The 23488-nt window shown below is 40.8% G+C and overlaps 1 protein-coding gene across 7 annotated transcripts; it reads left to right on the top strand.

Moving 5' to 3' along the window:
- Positions 1 to 344: 344 nt before the first annotated feature.
- Positions 345 to 23073, top strand: NCOA4 (nuclear receptor coactivator 4). Of its 7 annotated transcripts, none has more exons than XM_036827986.1 (10): positions 345 to 499; positions 14920 to 15074; positions 16330 to 16470; positions 16661 to 16749; positions 17051 to 17159; positions 17714 to 17803; positions 18343 to 18489; positions 19581 to 20591; positions 20996 to 21136; positions 21488 to 23073. In XM_036827986.1, the coding sequence occupies exons 2-10, from the start codon at positions 14934 to 14936 to the stop codon at positions 21491 to 21493; spliced, it is 1875 nt and encodes a 624-aa protein (XP_036683881.1). In that variant the 5' UTR covers positions 345 to 499; positions 14920 to 14933; the 3' UTR covers positions 21494 to 23073. The 7 variants fall into 7 exon arrangements, with proteins under 7 accessions (XP_036683881.1, XP_036683886.1, XP_036683888.1 ...); XM_036827991.1 differs by having other exon boundaries at positions 18346 to 18489; XM_036827989.1 differs by having other exon boundaries at positions 404 to 496.
- The last annotated feature ends 415 nt before the right edge of the window (positions 23074 to 23488 follow it).

Here is a 23488-nt window from a genome sequence, read left to right on the forward strand (position 1 = left end):
CCCCAAGTCTGCGGCAACCACCATTCTATTTTCTGTCTCTATAAATATGGCTGTTGTAGGTACCTCATATATATGGAATCATATTTTGTCCTTTTGTGTGTTCTGACTTTTATTTTTGCATCTGTACGTTAAGCCTAAATAATATCTGCCTTGTGAGGACATCGGGTGTGAGAGAATCACTTAGGATAGTCCTCGTTACAGAGCTTGCCTTCGACAAACGTTTCTTTCATTTAACCTTATTTATTCCTAAACGGCGAAAGGACCCTGATCTGCGGCCCAGAAAAACTTGTGCGCCGGCGCTCTCGCCCTCTGGAGGTTAAGCAAGGACCTTGGGCCGACTCGACTTGAGATCTCGCGAGACTGTCAAACGTATGGCATGAGGCGTGGGAGGAAGGTTGTGTTCTCGCGAGAAGTCTGCCTTTAGGCCCTTGGCTTGTGTCGGGCAGTGCCTCTGTCCGCGAAGGTCTACTCAGAACGTCCGGAGCTGCACTCGGAGGTGGTAAGAACTGGAGGGGCCAGCGGGGCGGGTGTGCCTCCTCCCTCTCTCAACGCCGCGGGTTCGTCTGGGGCGCCATGGCCGCGTACCGGACCGGCATGGGCCTGTCTGGGCCTGCCTTTACAGGCCGGCCTCTCCCTCGACCCGCTTGCCTCGAGGGCGGCCTCCTCATGCCTGCCCGCCGCCCTGGGCCTGCCTTCCTCTCTCTGGCCCTCGACTCTCGGACTGAGGGCCACCTCTTTCTCCCTGCCCGGCCTGTTCTCCCTTCTTCGTCCTTAGACACTCTGGCCTGGGGACCACCAATGGCTGCCTGCCCGCCCGTCCCCCGGCCCCGGCTGTGACAGCTCCAAGTTTTTGCTCCCTCTCGCCGGGGTCACTTGGAGCAAGGAGGGGCCTGTTTTCCCGAACGGGCCCAGAGTTTATACATTCCTAGCCTGTTGGGTGGAAACGCGAAGAAGATAACGTTTTCTTCCGCCCTCTACCTGCCAACACAGCGTCACTTACCGTAAAGTGCTTGTAGTTCTCCCAACAGTCCCGAGAGGTAGTTCCATTATCTCCTTTTTACAGATGAGAAAAGCGAGGCTTGCTAGTTCATTGACTCATTCCACCAACAGTTATTTAATTCAGTGCCTATATGTTCAGGGTGTTGAGGATATAGCAATGAAAGAAAATGGGCACAGCCCTTATTTTCATGGAACTAAATTCTTGTGGCAGGACCAATAATGACCATATAAATAGTCTTAAGTGTCACGTGATGTAACAGGGGTGATGCGATCAAGAATGGCAGAAGGCGGAGTGCTAGTGTCTGTTTGACCCCAAAGGCAGAGCTTTTTTCACCATACCATTTTGTGTTGTTTTCTAATCAGGGTAAGGTTCACCATAGCATAACTGTTTGAACCGCCTACTTGGTAATATGGAAATATGGTTGTAGGGACTATTGAGTTACTTCCTGGGTGAGAACGGGGCAGGTAATCATAGCTGGCTCATTTCTGCACAGGGGTACTAATGTGACATTTCTGAACTTTAAAGAACCTCAGAGCCTTTGAGGAAGACCCACCCAAATGCTGCAGTGGAGGTGGGGGGTGTGGTACATGTACCTTTGAGGCAAGTTACTTGGTTTGCTCCTTGACGGTTTGCTAGCTTGCAGATTTGTTAAGTAAGTGAGATGGTATATGTAAAGTCTAGCACGGTAACATTTCTTACATTTTAATATTCCTTCCTCCTTTTCTATTGTCCTTGGGTCCCCAGGGAAAACCTAGTGGTCTAAAGTTTTATGATACTGTATTTTGTGTTTAAATAAACTTCTACAATTATATTATTACTTTTGGGCAAAGAGGTATTTCAAAAGTGGAGAAGCCTGGTGAGCTATGCAGGGAAAGGAAGATGTGATTCTCAAAGAGGGAGGAGGTATCTTATTTTAGAGTTACATAGGTTTCCCCACCCCACCCACATTTTATTAAGATTCAGTCGGTTTAGCTGTGCCAGAATCTCAGGAGCCTGTGTAGGGGCTTCATAAAACTGCACAGGTGATTCTGATACATATCCCTCCCCCACTAGCTTCCTGGCTAGTGTTTTATGATCATTTCCCTCCTAGAGTAAGGGTTGGCATACTGGAAGGCATTCAGAGCAGTCGTTGCTGCTGATGGATTTCTAAATCGCAGTCTATTTCAAAGTTTTCTTATTTTCTTAGTTTTCGGTGACTCAATGGCACAGATTTTCCTCTAGATGGCAAGTTTACCATTGTGTCCTTGGGGACTATCACAGTATGTGTCAGCTTAGGCACTCAATAAATATTTGTTGAATGAATAAAAAGAGATAGTAAAATCTTGACACCTAAATGATCCCTTCAACATACATTGTGTGGTTGGAGACCTTAGACTCATCTGGCATTAAATCTTGGTTCTTTTACTTGGAATCCTGTGACTGTAGGCAATATATCTAACCTTGTCAAGCCTTAGTTTCTCTGTTTTTAAAATTGTGTTGCTACATCACTAATCATTAGAGAAATGCAAATTAAAACCACAATGAGGTATTACCTTCCACCAGTCAGAATGGCCATCATCAAGAAATCTACAAACAATAAATGCTGGAGAGGGTGTGGAGAAAAGGGAAGCCTCTTGCACTGTTGGTGGGAATGTGAATTGATACAGCCACTATGGAGAACAGTATGGAGGTTCCTTAAAAAACTAAAAATAGAACTACCATATGACCCAGCAATCCCACTACTGGACATATACCGTGAGAAAACCATAGTTCAAAAAGAGCCATGTACCACAATGTTCATTGCAGCACTGTTTACAATAGCCAGGACATGGAAGCAACCTAGGTGTCCATTGACAGATGAAGAAGATGTGGCACATATATACAATGGAATATTACTCAGCCATAAAAAGAAACAATATTGAGTTACTTGTAGTGAGGTGGATGGACCTAGAGTCTGTCATACAGAGTGAAGTAAGTCAGAAAGAGGAAAACAAATAAATACCTTATGCTAACACATACATATGGAATCTAAAAAAAAAAAAAAAGGTTCTGATGAACCTAGGGGCAGGACAGGAATAGAGATGCAGACGTAGGGTATGGACTTGAGGATATGGGGAGGGGGAAGGGGAAGCTGGGGCGAAGTGAGAGAGTGGCATGGACATATATACACTACCAAATGTAAAAATAGATAGCTAGTGGGAAGCAGCTGCATAGCACAGGGAGATCAGCTCAGTGCTTTGTGACCACCTAGAGGGGTGGGATAGGGAGGGTGGGAGGGAGGTGCAAGAGGGAGGGGATATGGGGATATATGTATATGTATAGCTGATTCACTTTGTTATACAGCAGAAACTAACACACCATTGTAAAGCAATTATACTCCAATAAAGATGTTAAAATAAATAAATAAATTGTGTTGAGAGTATGTACGTACCTTAAAGTTTTGGGAGGACTAAATGAGATAATGTGTAAAAATAAAAGTCTTGGCACATAGATATATTAAATACTTAAGCCATTCTTTTTCTTTTTTTTTTTATAAATTTATTTATTTTTGGCTACGTTGGGTCTTTTGTTGCTGCGCGTAGGCTTTCTCTAGTTGCGGCGGGCTGGGGCTACTCTTTTGTTGCTGTGCCCATACTTCTCATTGCGGTGGCTTCTCTTGTTGTGGAGCACAGGCTCTAGGTGCGTGGGCTTCAGTAGTTGTGGCGCAGGGGCTCAGTAGTTGTGGCTCACGGGCTGTAGAGCGCAGGCTCAGTAGTTGTGGCGCACGGGCTTAGTTGCTCCGCGGCACGTGGGATCTTCCCGGACCAGGGCTCAAACCCATGTCCCCTGCATTGGCAGGCGGATTCTTAACCACTGCGCCACCAGGGAAGTCCCTGAATCCATTCTTCCAACAAATATTTATTGAACATCTACTGTATAACAGTGAACAAAAAGACAAAGTCCCTGCCTGTGTGGAACGTATCTTCTAGTGTGTTTTCTGAAGTGGGATCAGAAAATAAATGTTTTCTATGTGTCAGATACTGATAAACACTATGGAGATAATTTTAAAATAAAATATATTAAGGGGGAGTGTGTGGAAGGAAGACTTATTTTACATAGGGTAGTGAGGAAGATGACACTAAGGAAGAGGAGTGGGCATGATATCTGGAGGATAAATGCAAGGGCCCTGAGGCATGCTGGAGGAGCAGCTCCAGCCTCAGAGAATGAAGACCTGTCACAATGCAGGATACACAGTGGAATGTGGTGCTGGATCAGAGAGCAGCTTCTGAGTGTTACTGAAATCAGTGAATTCAGTGTCTCTGTATACTTACTAGTTAGGTTGCAAGTCTAAAGTGATTATGATAAGGGACCAACCAATATGTATATACTGGATTATGTTCACTTTCATGAAGGAACTATAGATTTCCATGGCAGTTTTATTATTCTTCCTGCTGCTTTTTGGCCCTCTTAAAATTTTGCTCGGGGTTTTCACTTTGGCTTTGTTTCCAATATAGGTATGTCTAAATACATTGTTGCGACATACAAGATGTAAACAATGCAGGTGGCCTAGGCTGATAAGGAGGCCAAGTTCATGACTTTTGCTCTGGTGAATTTTTTTTTTTTTTTAAGTTCAATGGGTAACAGCATGGTAGAGTTGAAGGAATAAGCCTCTACTCATTTTTTTAAAAATTAATTAATTAATTAATTTTTATTTTTGGCTGTGTTGGGTCTTCGTTTCTGTGCAAGGGCTTTCTCTAGTTGTGGCAAGCGGGGGCCACTCACTATCGTGGCCTCTCTTGTTGCGGAGCACAGGCTCCAGACGCGCAGGCTCAGTAGTTGTGGCTCACGGGCCTAGTCACTCCGCGACATGTGGGATCTTCCCAGACCGGGGCTCGAACCTCTGTCCCCTGCAGTGGCAGACAGATTCTCAACCACTGCGCCACCAGGGAAGCCCTGGTGAATTGTTTTAATAGTGTTTCTATCTATGCTTGTCAGTTAGAGGAGCTGCCATGTAGTCCTTCTCAGCTTGTCTTCTTTGCTTGTTAAATCATAACATTACAGTCATAATTTGTAAACTTCCCACCTAGCCTACCATACCTCAAATCCTGGCAAGTCATCCGTACTCTTTGAATTAAATAGATTCACTGGCAAGTGAACAAAAAGTTATCTTGAGGGTGCTTTTTTTTTACTAGTGACATGAATGCTCATTCTAACTCTCTTAGCCATTCTTATCCCAAGTCGTCATCCCTGATTTTGCTTGGCTCAATTATGCAGTGGAATCAAGATGTTCTTTTTGAGGCAAGCAGTATGTTTGGTTGCTAAATATTCCTCTTATCTAGCATTGCCTTGAGTCCTTTAGAAATGTAACAATTTGGTTCAGTGAAGGAGTGAGTAACTGGCAACATAGGTTAAAAGGTTTTTGCTTGTCAGTTGCTCATAGACAAGAAGTTAGGTCTCTTAATACTTGGACAATTACAGATTTCATAAGAACATGATCTCACGTATATTTTGAGTTTTATTTTGGCATATTTTCTAGTCCCCCAGGCTTTAGAGGAGGGAAAATATTTTATAACTTGCTTACTTCTGTGGGGAAAACCGCAAGGTGTTTACCATATAAAATCAGGGATAAAATGATATTATTACTGTGATAGTAGATAAATAACATGTTTTCCTAACCTTGGCTATATTATGGCGAGAAGTTTCAAGTTGAAGATAGGGCACAGCCCTACTTCTGAAAGCTTACCAAACTTCTGTGATGTCAGCTGGAATTTCTGTGGTACTGCAAAATCAGAGAAAAAAAAATCCAGAGTTGACTGTAAATACAGTTAAATCAGCTGGTGCTTGTGAATCTGTATAGCTGGGCTTTGATGGGCTTGGTGTCAGGAAAGACACATTATATCAGTGCCTATCCTGGAATTATAGTTTCAGTAGCAATATCCTTGCTAGTTTTGTCTTGTTTGAAAGAGAACAAAAAGTAATAGTTATGGTAGAAACATTTCCACTTCTGAAAAACCCTCCTGAATTAATGCAGGCCTTAGTGGGACATCAAGTTGATTACTTATGTTTGAAGCACAACTCTACCATAGTTATTGTGGCTGGTCTGAAATTGAGCTTTCATTTATATTTATTCATCCATCCATTTATCAAACATGTATTAAGCCTCTGTTGAGTTGAGGGCTACAGCACTGCACAACTCCAGGGACACCATTCTCTTTATGTCAATTCAATAGAGCACATAGAATGTAAAGGGGGGTTGGTAATGCCATGATACTGATAGCAGGCAGTCTGTTCAGCACTAGGGTGTACAAAGCCAAATAATATGTGGTCCCTTCTCTTGGGGACCTCTCAGGCCAAGGAGGCAGACATGTAACAGTAAGGATAACATGTGTTATAGGTGTCATGCTGGAAACTTACACAGGTTACAGTGAGCCCAGAGGAGGCAGCAGTTAACTCTCTAGGTCAAAACTATTGAGGAATGGGATGCTTGGTCAGGAAAGGCTTAATAGTGTTGGTGACTTAAGCATAGTCAGAAAAGCAGACAGGTGGGGAGAAGGGGAGGAACTGGCTTTGCTGGCAGAGAGAGCTGGGAGAGCCAAGCTGTACAAGGCAAAGCAGCCTGGTCTATGCATGGAACTGCTGTCTGGAAGATCACGGTGTGGGCGCTGCTCTGGGGAGACAGCAGGAGAGTCAGGCTGAAGCCAGAAGACAGAGAACTTTATTTATTAAAGAAATTTGGACTTTATCCTGTAGGCGGGGGGGGAACCGTTGGAGAGTTATAGTTTATGCTCTCTTTAGATGAGATGATCTACTAATCTACCGGGAAATAGATGGTTCTCTTGTTGTGAGACGGTGTAGAAATCTTGAAACAGAAGAGAGGTAAAATGCCTTATGACTTTTTCCCCTTTAGAACTTAAACATTTCGTAAATATGCCAGGGCAAATAACAAAGCTTAAGGGAGTAAAGAGGTGCCTGCAAAGTCTGAATGCAGAATTCTTGTAGATTTTTATGATTTTTTCTCTCCCCAGTCTTTTTATATTTATATACTCTTTAGTAAGTCACATCATTATAGGAACAACTAAAGCTGTCATAAACAGAATAACACCGACTCTCAGTAACTGTGTAAGTAAGTTCAAGTGAAGAAGAGCTGCAGCATTTAGTGTGCTGAGGCATTGGCCAGGATCCTTTAGAGAGGGCATAGAGACCACTGGTTATGTAGGTGATGGTCAACAAAGTTCCTACTGTATTTACATTGTAACTATTTTGTAGTGGCATATAAAAGAGAGGTGAAAGTTCTTGACATTAGTCATATTTTTACAGACTGAGAATTCCTTTTTTCTAGCCATTGACTTAAAGTATAAATACAAAGGGCTATCAAATTTTAACTTTCATCATTCAGAGGTATGTGTCTTCTTTGTATCTTCACAAAATATGTTCTCCAATGAAGAAATTTTGAATTCAGAGATAAGTTGTTTTCTTATTATTTTTGGTAGTGAATGTCTGAAGTGGGATCCCAGAAACTGTGCAACACAGATAAAGCAGGCACTTCCATAAACTCTGTTCATCTGAAATCTGAGGGATGCTTAATCTGAGGGTGATAGTCTTCAGTGTCCACTGGCCTTTGCTTTTTGTCAAGTGGTTTTGCTTTACTCTTACTGTTTATGAAAATAGCTTCATATGCATAGATGAGAGTAAGTATTTTACATTAAAAAAATTGAAGGGAATGACAAGGCTGTATAGAATTCTGTCTCTGGCCTGATTGGATATGCAGACTTTGAGGATTATTTTCGGAGAAAAGGGCATCAAAGTAGAGCACCATGAGCGTGATAATCATCAGACAGGAAGTACTTACCATGTGCCAGGTACGGTCTTAAACATTTTTTTGTATATTAATTCATATAATTCTCATTGAGTTGGGCCCATTATTATTGTCCTCATTTTACAGATGGGGAAACTGAGGCACAGATTGGTTAAGTGACTTGCCTAAGGTTACACCGCATCTAAGTAGCAGAGCCAGGTTTTGTATGGAAACGGTCTAGCTCCAGAGTTCATCCTCTTAACTACTCTGTATTACTGTCTCTCCTGGTGGAGCTTTCATTTCACCATTGTATTCCCAGCACCTAGAATAGAGCTTGGCATCTGGTTGGTGCTCAGTCAACTTGTTGAATGAGAAGCATCCATGAGTGTTAAATGCAGCACTGGCCTGAGGCCGTGTGGGAGTGTGTTTGAGAGAGAGACAGACAGACGCTGGGGTATAGGTAGAGTTATGTCACAGAAGTGAGATGTAAGAGCCTGAAACAAAAGCCGGGGCTTGAACCTCAGGCTGACAGTGGTAATCTCAGAGGTAGTTAGGAGCTACTGGACAGGAACATTCCAATAATAACTCCGGAAGCCTTCTGACTGGCCCACGTTTGTTATTTCTTTGTAGTGATTAGCAGCAAAATCCTTAAAGACGTCTTGAAGATTTGGGACGCGGATCGGGGTGGACACAGGCTAAGCGCTGGAGCAGGTGGGCCGAGGAGAGGCTGGAGAGGAGCCCCTGGCGTCCCTCGGGGCTCTGCGAGCTGGCTTCGCCCTGGGCGGTCGGGCGGGGATGGTGGCGTCCAGCCGGGAGGCCAAGTGGCCACGCCGGAGCCTTGCGGGAGGCTGCGGGGGGTCCTCTGGCAGCTGGAGGGTCTTGCGAGCCGCCCGAGTGGGCGGTGCCTGCGGCCCCACCCCGGCGTCGACGTGCGCGCTTCCGCTCGCCCGTGGGGCGCTGCAGGCGCGCGGGCGGGGCGCGGCCTGAGGGTTCAGGGAGCCTTTGTCACCCTGGTCGCGGATAAAGCAGCGTTCTGCTTGCCGGGCAGCTTGCACGGCGGGGACCTGGCCTGCAAGGAGGTACGTCTGGCAGCCCAAGGCCGCAGCGGGAGCCCTCGGGGTGGGCTCCTCTTGCCGGGCTGGAAACGGACCCTGCGGCCGGGGCTGTGTGCATGCGTACTGAGCGGTGCTCGTGCCCGCTCTTAAGCGGAGAGTGGACGCGCGGCTGCGGCTTCCAGGGAGGACGGGACCCAGGCTTCTTAGGGCGCCTGTGCTCCTAGAAAGTGTTGGGGAACCTGGAAAGTCGCATGAGTCACTGTTGCTTTTGAACTAGAAACGCTTTACTTGGCATTAGATGGTAATGACCAATATTGTGGTCTGTTTTCAGTTACTGCTTCGGAAAGTTGAAGTGCTGGAATTGATTGCTCATAGTTACATGTATAAAGGTAGATCTGAGCGCAGTAAGGTCTGAAGTATTAAACGATCTTAAAATGTGCTATCGTGAATTTATTACCTTATTTTGTTTGTTTCTTCAGGAATTAACCTTTATTTACATAGTTTTTAAATTACGAAGAATCAGATCTTGAATTTCAGAAACTATTAAAGAATTAAAGGGTTAGGATAAGATACGTATAGATAACCTTTGAGTTAATGAATTGTGGTATAAAAAAACCTTTTATTTTTTAAAACTGACAGTAAGAAGAAAGAAAATGTTAAGAAATGTCTCAAAAAAAAAAAAAAGAAATGTCTCAAGGTAAAATTGCATGCGGACTATTATTATAATTTTTTTCCTGAAAATTTGTACAGATGTTCTGATATATGTTGTCTTATCAAAGATAACCAAATGGGCAGTTAGTGTTTCGAATTTAGTAATTCATAGAACATAGTAAGTATCTTTTGGGTCTGTTTTTTAAGGGCTTGGTTTTTTCGCAATGATTTAGATGCTAGGAAAATAAGTGAAAAGTGGACACCTTTTTTGGAGAGGAGGGCCATTTGGGAAGGGGGGACAAGCAGTGAGACCTGAAAGGTGCAGTTAGAAATGATATAAGCCTTCATTCAGACAGAGGAATGGAATGTGGAATGGTTGTGATAAGATGTGAGATCAGAAGCCAGGGCTCTTGCTCCTGTCCTTCATCTTGGAAGTGTTTTGATTATTCTGAGTCTGTCATGATGTGCTGTTTATTTTTGTTAGCATTATCTAAGGAAGATGGTTCTGAAAAATTGTTATAATTTATTGAGGACTATGAGAATGGACTGAGATTCTTAATGGAAGGTGTTCCGTTAGTAACCCATTGCAATGTTAATTTTAATCTTTAGTGTTGGCAAATAAAAAGAATTTATGGGTGATAATACACTAAAGGAAGAACAAGCTGGTCAGAAGGAGAGAATCCAGGACTAGACCCTAGGAACCCTAGTTCTAAACCCAAATCTGCGTGTAATGGCTGTGGATGGGTCATTTAAACTCTCTGGGGCTTTGTGGCTTCATCTGTGTAATGAGAGTAGTCTACTAAAGAGATGGCTAAGGTTTTTTCAACTTTAAATTGTGGTTTGTGTCGGTCACAAGAGGGTTATGGCTCTTTGGAAATTTTATGGTTAAACCATATGATAAGGACTTAGCTTCATTTGTGGTTTAGTTGCTCAATTCTGGTTCCATGATCTTTGGATTTCATAACTAGATTCGTGCAAAGCATTGTGCAAGTATGGCATATATAGTTTGTGGAACTCTTCTTTGAAGAAAGCTCTAGGTTTTCCTGGAGCCTTATTTTTTTGTTTGAGGGATGTGTGTGTTTCCCCCTCGATCTCTCTCCTCCTCCAAAACCTAAAACAGGAACCCTAGAGGCAGGGAAGTTTTAGAAAGCACTTAAACTTTTAACTTGTCTCAAAAAAAAAATACACATTTAAGGCAATCCTCTGTTGAAGGTGGTAGGGCAGTAGTTTGGATTATAAAGGTGAAGAGAAAAAGACATTTTTTGTAGTCTTTCATTGATGTGAATTTTAGAATTAGAGCTGATTTGGTCCAGTCTTTTTTTTTTTTTTAATTTATTTATTTATTTTTGGCTGTGTTGGGTCTTCGTTTCTGTGCGAGGGCTTTCTCTAGTTGCGGCAAGCGGGGGCCGCTCTTCATCGTGGTGCGCGGGCCTCTCAACTGTCGCGGCCTCTCTTGTTGAGCATAGGCTCCAGATGCGCAGGCTCAGTAGTTGTGGCTCACGGGCCCATTTGCTCCGCGGCATGTGGGATCTTCCCAGACCAGGGCACGAACCCGTGTCCCCTGCATCGGCAGGCAGATTCTCAACCACTGCGCCACCAGGGAAGCCCCCGGTCCAGTCTTTTTACAGGTTAGAAAACAGGCAAAAGTGTGTGTATATTTGGTATATATTAGAGAGTTTAGACTACTGAGTTTTTGCCATAAAAACAACTTGTCTTTTGCTGTGTTTTATAGTGAGAGAGTATATGGGGAGCTATATTTATTAAACAAGTACCACATCCTCACCCCTAAGTCTATGAGGTAAGTATTGTTATCCTCACTTATTTAATTAGGACATTAGGTTCAAAAAGGGCAAATGGTCCAAGGTCATAGCATTGATTAATGGCTAAATGATTCTAAGTCAGGGTCTCCTCACTTCAAAGCCTTTTCTAGCTTCAGTGCTGCTTTCTTTATAGTCCATAGGTGGAGATTCTTTAGGTCCCCATAACTCAGCTAACCAAAAACAACCAAAGCGTTAAAAAGTGCAGTGTGCAGGGCCTGGGTTAAGTGCCTAAAGGGAGATATTGTCTCACTTTAACTTCATTGCAGCACTTTGTAGCTACTGTCATTGTCCACATTTTTCTAGAGGAAACTGAGGTCCAGAGAAGTTAAGTAACTCGCTCATGGGTCTGAAGGTTGCAGATGGAGCTGGAATTCTGGTTTGTCAGGCCTCAGAGTAATCTCTTAAACATCATGCTTGCTACATTGGCTCTCCAAGCTGAAAGGAATGGTGAATTTTTTTTTTTTTTTTTGAAATTGACCATATGAGCTAGATAACTCATACAGGTCTCTCTGGATGTGACATTTCATAAAGCTAGCTCAGACTTCACCTTATTGTGGTTTGAATTCACCCATGTGGTGGAGTTCTTGATTTCAGCTCTGAGGGCTCTCTCCTCACTGCAGTACAAGAAGGCAAACCTTTGCACAGCTTCTTTCTTGGGATTTAAGCTTTGGAAGCTGACTGCCCCTTGACTGCTCCACAGGGAGGAGGAGGGTCAGCGCCAAGGGCAGCAAAGGGACAGACATCCCTGGGGCTGGCCGTAAAGGAATGAAACAGGTTTTCTTAATGGCTTTAAAGACCCCTACTCTAACAAGGTGACTGTTTTGAAGGATAACACATTTTAATCTGAAAACAAGGGATAAATATGTGGGGAAAATCAGTTTTGTAACTTTTAAATCTCATCCTACCTTCTATCCATAGCTGACAAGGGGAAAATACAAGTTGTGTACTCTTGCCATATTCTGTTCTTGTTAGGCAGTTGTATAGTATTTGTGATGGACTTGAGAAGACTTCTGTAAGTCAGCACTGTATGCATTTGAATTTGTCTCCCACGTGATCAATGTCAAAAACTACTGGTTTTTGACATTGTGAAGCAACATTTTGACTTAATGTTATTGTTTAAATTTTACACTGTGCCAGGCATTGTGGCATTGCACACACATGGTGAGGACCTAAGAATGGGAAATTTGGCACAGGTGAAAGTTGGTTAATACATTTGAAAGACAGCTAAATATGCTTTGCATATAAGTAACTTAAGTGAAAAGTGAAACAACTTGTGGTAATGAGGTGACATTCCACTCTCTGAATATGAGCCAGCATTTCACTCGTTATGCAGGTATTGTTCAAGTTCCTACAGTGTGCACTAAGTGCACACTAATGGCGTGCTTAAAACAGGGCAGCTTATAGTGTGAAAAAGAAGGTAGCAAAGTAGCTGCAGCTGGTGTTTCAAAGGTTGGAAAAAAATCTCCAAGGGGATTCCTGTCAAATCCAGTTAATGAAGCCCTTCCATTTTAGAGATCATTATGGGGAAACAGACTGTGGCAACAAAATAGCAGGGGGAAGTTAGAAAATTTCCTGAATCTTTCAGGAACTCTAGTTCCTGAATGTGAATTTTCTGCTGAGATGGTCAAAAGAAAGCCTACTGGGCTTCTTCCTCCCGCTGTCTTATTTCTGAGGGTGGGGAATCATAGTGTTCGGCCCGTTTCAGCTTCTAGCTAGCCACTTGGCCCTAAACCTCGGCTTAAAGATGCAGTGTAGGCCAGAGTTCCCTGGGTCTCAGATGAGCAGTCAGCCATTTGCACTGTGTAGACTGCTGTTCAGCCGAAAGCTGGCTGGCTTCTCTGAGAAGGTCGTTTCCTTCAGGACTGTTAGGAAGTTCTTTTATATGTTGCCTCAGATGTCTCCTATTAATCCTCCTCTACTCCTTTGGGTCATTCTGAACAGGTCTAATTCTATTTGACAGGTCTCCAAGTATTCCAGAATAGTAATCTTGTCCTCCCAGAGACTTCTCTTATCTAGACTAAACAGCCTCCCTTCCTGGAGAAATTTTTCATGGTTTTGAGGCCCCTTTCTTTTTTTTTCTAAATGCCTCTTTCTGAAGTTTGTTATTCAGAAAGAAATTTCAAAATTAGTCTAATAAACATGGAACAGATTAGTGGCAAACTCTATACTTTTGGTAAATGTAGTCAAATAGCATGTAAGTAATTTTCGCCTGAGATCCAGCACACTGCTAACTCATATAGAACTTGCTTTCAATTAAAAATCTCCATCCTTTTACATTTATTCTCTTCCACTTTGCCCTCCCCCGTTCAAGTAAAAAAAAAAAAATCTACATTTTTGTTTTATAAGATTTAACAGCTATGTAGAGATTGTTTGGAATCTATTTTTGTCACAGCCATGTGTTATCTCCAACTTTAATGTCTGCCTTCTGTGTTTTCATACAGGCAATTAGGGAAAACAGTTGAGTAATTGGGGAAAACAGGCATACCTCTAAATACTTAACAGACTGGTTTCAATTCATTATCCTTTGAGTACTTTGTAAAAAATAATTTTATGATTCAATTTAGTTGGCCTGTTTTGCCCATGTTCACTTTGTCCACAGAGATCGTATACAACCTTGTCGCAAGTCTTACTATTGTCCAAATATATCGTGTCTAAAGGATTACGTTGACTGGCCAGTTTAGTAAAACTACCCAAGAAGGAAATAATTTTGGTGTCACAGGGCTTAGTGAATCCATGCTGGGCTACTGTGATCACTGCTTTCTTTTTGTAAGTATTTAGAAACCGTCTCTGATTCTAGATCTATCCAGGATAGACATCAGACTGTTCTTCCAGCAGTTTTTGTCAAGCTTTGCTTCATTGCTTTTCTGACAGTCTTCTGTCCCAGTCTCATATCATTATATCTTGGGTTATGTGGTATTTTTCCACTTCTGTTTCTTCTCTCCTGTGCTTATTAGAAAACTCTCTGTGGTTTCCCACACCAGTTTCTCTAAGTACCTCCCTTATAGCAGAATCCCATGAAATTATTTTGTCAGATTTACATTCCTGAGAGCTTCCTAGCTATGAAGGCATCCCTGAGTTCTTCCTAAATAAAAAAAAGGGGGGGGAGGAATAAAAAATTTAATCCTCCCAATAAATTTAGGTTAATGCCAGATCTAAACAATGTTCTAAACTCTGTGTATTAGGTTATTGGTTTGCAGCTTCTTTCCAAAGTAATCATGGGTCCTTCTAGACCTTTTAGTCTTCAGCTCTAAATCTGTAAAACGAGAACACATGCCCCCTGTGACTTAAGGTATGTAAATAGAAACTTACAATCTAGTGTTCTTTTAACTTTTTGGAGGCTATATGCCCTATCAATTCAGGCAATTTAGTGTATTTTTTCAGAAATATCTGTTCCCATGTAAAGTGTAACTAAAGTAGATGCATAGGATTTTTGGGCAGGAACACAGTAGTGGTGGGCGGGGAAGAGGAGGTAATATTTATTAAGGGTATACTATGTACCAAGTCCTATGTCGGAAGTAATCTAAGTAGTTAGTAACTGGGAGCTGGTTGGAATAATCATTTGGGGGATGATTGCAGGGTGGTTTTTGGTTGTAATTATGGTGCAATTTGGATTGTTCTTCTTTTTTTTTTCTTTTAAAGGAACAGGGAGCAGAATGAGTACCTCACAGGACCAGAGTGGCTGCTCCAGTAATAAAGAACCCCATTTGAGGTGTTGTGATGCGCGGAGGGACTTGGAGCTTGCTATTGGTGGAGTTCTCCGGGCTGAACAGCAAATTAAAGATAACTTGCGAGAGGTGTGACGTGTGCTTTTCTCTTCCCTTGTCTGAACTCTTATTACAGGGCTGGTTAGAGCATGGCGAAGGGATTGGCTTGTCCAAACCCAAAAGTTTTACCCCATGCCTTGCATTGTCTGCCTGAAATGTTGGTGCCTTTGATTCCAAATGGAAAATAAAGCAGATGTTAGAAGAATCTGGAAACTCCTGCACCACCTTAGAGAATTCAGTCCAGTGTGCATTTTTGATTGCTTCTCTGTGTGGTCCCTGTGCCAAGCACTGCCATCCACTAAAAAGTAACAAAGTGAATGAGCTCAGCTCATTGAACTGGTCAGTTGTGTTCTTAATGCATAAAGGATGGCACTTCAGCATGTCCCCTACCATCTGTTAATTTGGTATTGGCATGGTTTTGGTGGTGGCATGGTTCTATAAATGACTTAATTGTTAGAGCTAGCCAGAACGAAATCTGTTCCTTCTATTGGCCCAATAGCGTTGTGCTGGTGAGTGGGTAGACCAAGTGTTACATGACTTTGAAATACCACTTTACTATCCAGAAAAAGGTGTTTTAAAATATCGTTTCTTATATGGATTCTTCTGGATAATTTATAGCTGTTATGATTTTCTTCCTTAGAATTTTTATATTTATCTCTCTTTTGAATCACTCTTTATGCTTCCAGAAACATTTAGTTTATAATTTTACATAAACTGTCTATCTACCCTAATGGTCTTCTGGCTGTTGACATGTAGTGGCACATCTCTTTACTAAATTGGCCTACTGTAAATGTGTTGCTCATTTGTAGGGTGAGAAAAGAGGTAAGGGCTAGTTATTAAGTTAATATTCTTGTCTTCTTCCACTGATGAATTTGTAAAACTATAGATTTTCAAATTATGTGGAAAACTTAGGGGCATCAGTATTGCATGACATATCCTTGTATTTTCTCTTGACTCCTTTAGGACACCCAAAATAAACCTGATCCTCTTAGAAGAAGGAGTATTGAAGGAGGATTTTGGAGCTTAGATATGCATTTATGGCTGGGATTGTTAAACTGGGTCCATGGGGCTTTGGTGGTTCCATGGATGGGATTCGGGACTCAACGCTGAAATTATAGGCAAAATTTTGAATGTATGCATTTTTCTGGGGAGACACTCCATAAATGTCATTGGATAATCAAAAGGATTTGTGACCGCCAGAAGTTTAGGGACCTCACCATTCTGTGGGAAACACCATTCTTTGAGCTTATAGCACTAGTGAAGCTAACATATATATGTTTTCTAGGTGAAAGCCCAGATTCACAGCTGCATAAGTCGTCACCTGGAATGCCTTCGAAGCCGTGAGGTGTGGCTGTATGAACAGGTAGATCTCATCTATCAGCTTAAAGAGGAGACGCTTCAGCAGCAGGCCCAACAGCTCTACTGGGTAAGATGACTGCAAGGCCGTGATTGGTTTGAATATGGTTTCTGGTTTCCAGAGACTGTTTTTTCTGTAATGCAGCATTAACACAGATCAGATAAAAATTTAATCTCAAGTGCTATTTGCTATTTGTTAACTTGGATACACTTGGTGCTTTTAGTATCATTGTGGATAGATGGTTTCATTTTTCTTATAGTTGCTGGGCCAGTTCAATTGTCTTATTCATCAGCTGGAGTGCACCCAGAACAAAGACCTAGCCAATCAAGTCTCCGTGTGCCTGGAGAGGTAAAGACCTTTTTTGCTTGTTTTGACTTTGGCTCTTTGACTATGGTGTATTAAAAAAGAGTCACTTTGTAACTCATTGCATGATTTGGATTTAACTTGACGTCTCTGTTCCTTGGATAAGATCATCCTGCTTTGTATATTTAACATCATACTTGGTGGTACATGGTTAAGTCATCTATCTTTGGTTGAGTTTCTTCGAAAAGTACAATCATTTCAAATAACTCACAATTTGGTTTTTATTTTGGATGAATTTGAAATAGATGTTTCTTTAAAATAGCCAGGTTTTATTTTTTTTCTCCAGACTGGGCAGTTTGACCCTCAAACCTGAAGATTCGACTGTCCTACTCTTTGAAGCCGATATAACTGCCCTGCGCCAGGCAATCACCACATTTGGGTCTCTTAAGACCATTGTGAGTAGTGTTCATCTCAGAAGGTTCATAGTGAGCTTCTCAGGTCTGTGGCCTCACAGGTGGTCTTAAAAATAACACATTTTCACTGTGAATAGTGGCTTTCTTGAGAATTTGATAAGCTTCAGAAATTTCATTTTCTGATTAAATTTATAGAGCATTAGGCTGGTAGTGCTTGGAATGTGGTATTGACTCATTGATCATCTCTAGAATTCATCTTGTATCTCTTTAAATACCTTTGACTTTTTTCTTATGAAATTTATGGCTTGAATGATCTTTAATATAGAGTCAAATATGGTCTCATTTGGGTCTTGTTAGAAGTAGTAATACTACCAATTCTGGTGAAGGTTTCTTACATGAAGATAGTTATGTAGTACAATAGATAGGGAACTCTCAGATTTTATAACTACTTCATAGGTCAGTGAATTTAGTGTAAAAAATATTTATTCTAGTGAAATGTAACACTTTGCTTAAACTTTTGAAATTTAGGGATTACAATTTCACTTTTTTGGTATGAAAGCATAACATTAGTAAACATGATTAATTTGCTCTTATAGCAAATTCCTGAGCACCTGATGGCTCATGCTAGTTCATCAAACATTGGGCCCTTCCTGGAGAAAAGAGGCTATATCGCATTGCCAGAGCAGGTAAAATGTCATTTTGTTTCTTGTAACTGAGCTATTACTTGGCTTATATTTCTTTTGGGTTTTGATTATATCACTTTTTTTTTTTTTGGCTACCATTTATTTGTAAAAAGGCACCAGTGGTAATAAATTAGTTTATGCAATTAAATGCTTCCCTTGAGACTGAATGTCAGAAATTTAGAGGTTTTAGAGGTGTTGAGTAAGAAAGTAATTGTTACCAGTTAGTTCATAAGAATTATCAATAGCTCTCTGATTGGGTTGGTTCTCTCTTAGGGATCCTTCTCTTTATCATCCATAGAGGTGATTTACTTCTAAAGGCAATGTGAATATAGGATCCTAGAAGTTTTGAGTTGAGAAGAACCCTGGAGATCACCTATACTCCTTGTTTTGTAATTGTGAAAATGGAGGCTTAGGGAAGTCATTTGACTTGTGCAGGGTCAGCATCAAGCCAAGATTAGAGAACTTGGGTCTCCTGCTTTTCTGGCAAACTTTCTACTGCATTTGACATTGCCTTGTTAAGCAGCAAAGTATTATGTGATTAGCAGAAGTCAGCATCCAGCACCACATCTGTCCCTCTCAGCGAATGGCTCCTTGGAAGCAAACCTGCCAGCGGTCGCCAGGCTCCTTACATACCCAGTACCAATCTGCAGGACTGGCTCAACCAAAAGCAGACCTTGGAGAATAGTCAGGTGTGTTGCTGCCTTTATTGTTTCTGAGATAGATGAAGTAATAGATGGGGCTAGTTATTAACTGATAGTGTACGTCTTTGTTTGGTTTTTAGTTCTAGTCTGGGAAACATGTATCTTTTAATAACTTTTTATTACAATAGTGACACCTCTACACTGTAGATAAAAAGCTTAGGGAAAAAACTGTATAAAGAAATAGAAGCCCATAATCCCACATGCAGAAACAACCACTGTAACATTTTTGTTTATGCATACATATACTTTAAAAAAAAAATCATTCTGTAACTTTTGTTTTGGCTAGCAGATTTTTTTACTAATAGAGCATGAATATATTTCTCTGTCATTTAGTTTCTTCCATAAAATCCTTCACAGTATATAATATTTCATTGATTGGCTCTAAACTTGAGTTTTTCTGAATATAAATACATTTCCTCTGCATGTCCAGGAACTGATTATTGGCGTACATTCTTGATTAGTTCTTTAGGAATAAATTCTTAGAAATGGCATTCCTAGATTATAGTTCTGCAGACCCTTTAAGACTCTTGATACAGATTGCCAATTTGGCTTTCCAGGAAGTTGATACCAGTTTATATTCCCACCAGCAGAGTATTGAAGAGACCTGCTTCCCTGAAACTTCTCTAATAGTGGTAGTCGTTTACAACTTTATTTCTCTGAATTTGACACAAAGTAACAGTAAAAACTTTTGTTTTGAGTTTCTTAGATTACTAAGGAGGTTGAGTATTTTTCATGGTTATTAGCCTTCTTTGATGACTTGTCTCATCATATCCATGGCTCATTTTTGTCTTCTTTATTCATAAAGTCACATTATATAGAAGTACTAGTCTCTTTTCTATAAACTGCTACAAATGCTTTCTCCTAGTTTGCCTTGTTTATTTTAAAACTGCAGAAAATTAAATTTTAATGTAACCATATATTTTAATATCTTAATAGAGAAATCCCATACCTTTTGGCTATGTATATACTTAAATTTAGAAACATTGGGCAGTGTGGTAAATATAAGTAGAAGTCTTATCATTGAATCCCAAAGCAGTCATAATATTCTGGCAAACTAATATTGTGTACTTCTTATGTAGACTTCTGCCAGAGCCTGCAATTTCTTCAGTAATGTCTGGGGCAACCTAAAGGGCTTGGAAAATTGGCTCCACAAGAGTCAGAAACAAGTTTCTGAAAAACCAAGTTACCAAAAGTGTAACAGCTATTCTACTACCAGTTCTTACTCCATTGAAATTGAAAAGGTTGGAGATCTAGAGCTTCTTGATCAAGATGAGATGGAGCTTTCCGATTGGCTGGTGACTCCCCAGGAATCCCATAAGCTTGAGAAGGCTGGGAATGGCAGCTGTGAAACCAGTGAGAAGTTTAAGCTCTTGTTCCAGGTGTTCCAGGAGTCCTATAGTGTGAATGATTGGCTCATCAAGCCTGATTCCTGTACCAATTGTCAGGGTAACCAGCCTAAAGGTGTGGAGATTGAGAACCTGGGCAATCTGAAGTGCCTGAATGACCACTTGGAGGCCAAGAAACCCTTGTCCACTCCCAGCGTGATTACTGAGGATTGGCTTGTCCAGAATCATCAAGACCCATATAAAGTAGAGGAGGTCTGCAAAGCCAATGAGCCCTGTACAAGCTTTGCAGAGTGCGTGTGTGATGAAAATTGTGAGAAGGAAGCTCTGTGTAAATGGCTTCTGAAGAAAGAAGGAAAGGATAAAAATGGTATGCCTGTGGAACCAAAACCTGAACCTGAGAAACATAAAGATTCCCTGAATATGTGGCTCTGTCCATCCAGAAGAGAGGCAACAGAACAAGCCAAGGCACCGAAGGCAATGGCCTCTTCTAGAATTGCTGATTCCTTCCGTGTCATAAGGAACAGTCCCTTGTCAGAGTGGCTCATTACCCCCTCATGCAAAGAAGGATGTCCCAAGGAAGTGCCTCTTAGAGAGGACAGAGCTGGCATACCAAAGCTTACAAGCCACTTGGCCACTTCCTGGTGTCCCTTTAACACAGCTGACTGGGTCTTGCCAGGAAAGAAGACAGGAAATCTTAGCCAGTTATCCTCAGGAGAAGACAAATGGCTACTTCGAAAGGCCAAGGTGAGCACAACACATTAAAATAGCACCTTTTGAAGTATATTTAATACATTTTTACTTTCTTAATCCCAAACCTTGCAAATGGGCCAGATCCTTAAATATCTTAACTGTTAAATATGGCTTAAGTATTAATTTTGGTGCCATGTTAGCAACAGAGTGGAGGATTTATGATTATTCAGACTGAAATTTCTGTGCATTTTCTAGGCCCCAAATCCCCATCTGGCCTATTTTATTGCTACTTATGGAAAAGATTAGGGGTAGAGAAAATAGTTGTCCCCTTTGCTCATTGTTATTAGAATGCCCAACATTTACATCATTCTTTATAGACACTACACTATTTGAAGATGAATTGTTGGTCTCACGCCTCCCAGTTGTCATGTAGCAATCCACCTTTTGTCTTCTTGCAGGAAGTATTACTTAATTCGCCCCTACAGGAGGAACGCAGCTTTCCCCCAGACCGTTATGGCCTCCCAGCAGTTTGTGATCTCTTTGCCTGTATGCAGCTTAAAGTTGATAAAGAAAAATGGTTGTATCGAACTCCTCTACAGGTGGGTACATGCCACTAGTGCAAATATTAGTTTTAGCTGCTCAAAGATATTTTGCCTTATATATGAATTCATACTTTGCCCACTGAACTGTATTCCTATTAATGGTTTCTATATTAGGTGAGGTGGGAAAAAGATCATAAAAATTTCATGTATTTCACTTGAACTTGCTCCATGAAATAACTAGGACATACTTGAAAGTGACCTTTCAAGATGGTGTAGGCTGTTGGGAGAATTTTTGGAGCCTGTGTGGATTCTAGTAGCTTATTGAGAAATGAGAGCTTCAGGGTGGGAAGAAACTCGCTTTTTATCCTGCAGTGAAATGACTTTTTATCTATGGGCTTTTCTTTACAGATGTGAAGGAATGGAGTACTAGAGTCAAGCAAATTTTCTGCAGATTAGCACAAATCCATGAGCTGAGTGACTGCGGCTTGCCAAATCATTGCGTTTCTGGGTCTGATGTAGTTCCTTTTCTGCCTAATTTTGAACTAGTGAAGAGAAATAATAAATCAAATTATGAGTTACTGTGTAAAAGAAAAAGGCTGTTTGTTGATGTTGAGGTGATTCAGTTCCTTCTTACAGAAGTATTAATTCACCCCTACCCTAGAAACACAGCATCGTAGTGGGTGGGTCTTTTTCATAAGCCTCCACGGCTCCTTAGTTTGGGTTGTTATTAGAAGTACATTAAAGCACTGTAGTTTTAAAAATGAAATAGTTTTATAATCAAGGTGTGTTGATGTATTCTAAAACTAGTAAACTTACCTAACCTTTTGATTGCCCTTCTTTGGATGCTTCCCTTGTTGTGGGTTTTCTTCCATTAACGGTGAATTCTTCTGTTTAATTAATGTACAATATTATTTCACACAAATAATTAACCTTGCCAATATAGTGGTTTTTTCTTACCAAAACATGTATTAACAATTTTGGCAATTTTTGACATTAATTACAAAACATTTTAGCTTACATGCCAGATTCTACATTATTTTTCTTTTTTTGAAACAAACTCAACTATTTCAAGTTTTATCTTTATTCCCTTCTCTAAACGTTATTATTGAAGTATCTAGACAGCTCTTTCAGAAGGGCTCCATGTTGCTTGAAGACTATATTCAGGGTAATCCTAGCCTCTTTCAAAATATTCTGAAGAACTACAGGCAGAAGAGCCCCAGTGCTGACTAATCAAAAAGCAAAAGGCAAGACATGTTGGAAATGTAGTACTTGAACTATTCACTATCCTAAATGTTACTGGTGCATCCTGTGTAAATGGAAGCTGAACTGGACACCTGGTGCTTTTAACTAGGCATAAATTAAATGTCCTCTCACTGCAAGCATAGCATACCTATACCTTATAATGCAGTGACATTTTAGTGAATAGGCCGTTTTGAACACTGTGCCTTGGGGTGTTTATTGAAGCTTTATGAAAAGTATTGATGTTTCCCTTAGCATCCTTAAAGTTATGTCCATGCTTTAAAAAGTTTCTCTGTAGAAGAGAAATGGTATTTATACCATGTTTTAAAATTCTGTAAGATGAGACATCTTAGCTGCTTTCCAGGCTTTTACACTATTAAGCCACTCAAGTTGCCTATATGTTATTGGAAATACTTTTAAAGTTTGTGATATGGTCATCTAGAAAGCCCTTTTGGGGAAACTTCACATTCCCAGTGTCATTGCCATACAACTTCATTAGAATTCTTGAACCACAGCTGAAACGAGCCTATTATTTTTTAGTTCCCCGATACCATTTAGAACTTTAAAAACTAAAGGTGGTGGGTAAAAACTTAAGGAGCCTTTCCATTATCTTTGGTTGCAGGAAACTTTGTAGTTTTTGAGGTTTAACACATTGTGTATCCCTAAATTAACAATCACTGTGCTAATGAGTGTAAAACATTTCTTTTGCATTGATGGATTTTGTGCCTCCCTCCATTAAAAGCGTAACAGCCATATAGTTGTCCTGTGATTTGTAAAACACCTTGTCACAAAATTATATGAATGTGGTATCCTTTGGTTAGGAGTACAGCTGAGAAACACTTGAACATTAAAAGTTTTTATATTCACTTAAATATCAATGTATTTTATGATTCTTGAATTAGCAAAGAATAGGTTATTACTAACTTCCATTTTGTCTTTCTTGCACACTCTTCATATGTACTTTTAATTTTTAATCTGCTGTTGCAGGTAAGATATTAAACTGCTTTTTGCTTTTTTTTTTTTTAAACTAGAGGACTTCAGCTGAAGTTCAGTGCTTTTCTGCCAAATTCCTTCTAACTAGATGCATTCAGAAAGGCCCTACTTTACTTTCTCTAATCAATCACAATAGCCACCAGTTGTTTAGTATTCATTATGTATACGTATAACCTG

The sequence above is a fragment of the Balaenoptera musculus genome, chromosome 16, assembly GCF_009873245.2.
Source record: "Balaenoptera musculus isolate JJ_BM4_2016_0621 chromosome 16, mBalMus1.pri.v3, whole genome shotgun sequence".
NCBI lineage: Eukaryota > Metazoa > Chordata > Mammalia > Artiodactyla > Balaenopteridae > Balaenoptera > Balaenoptera musculus.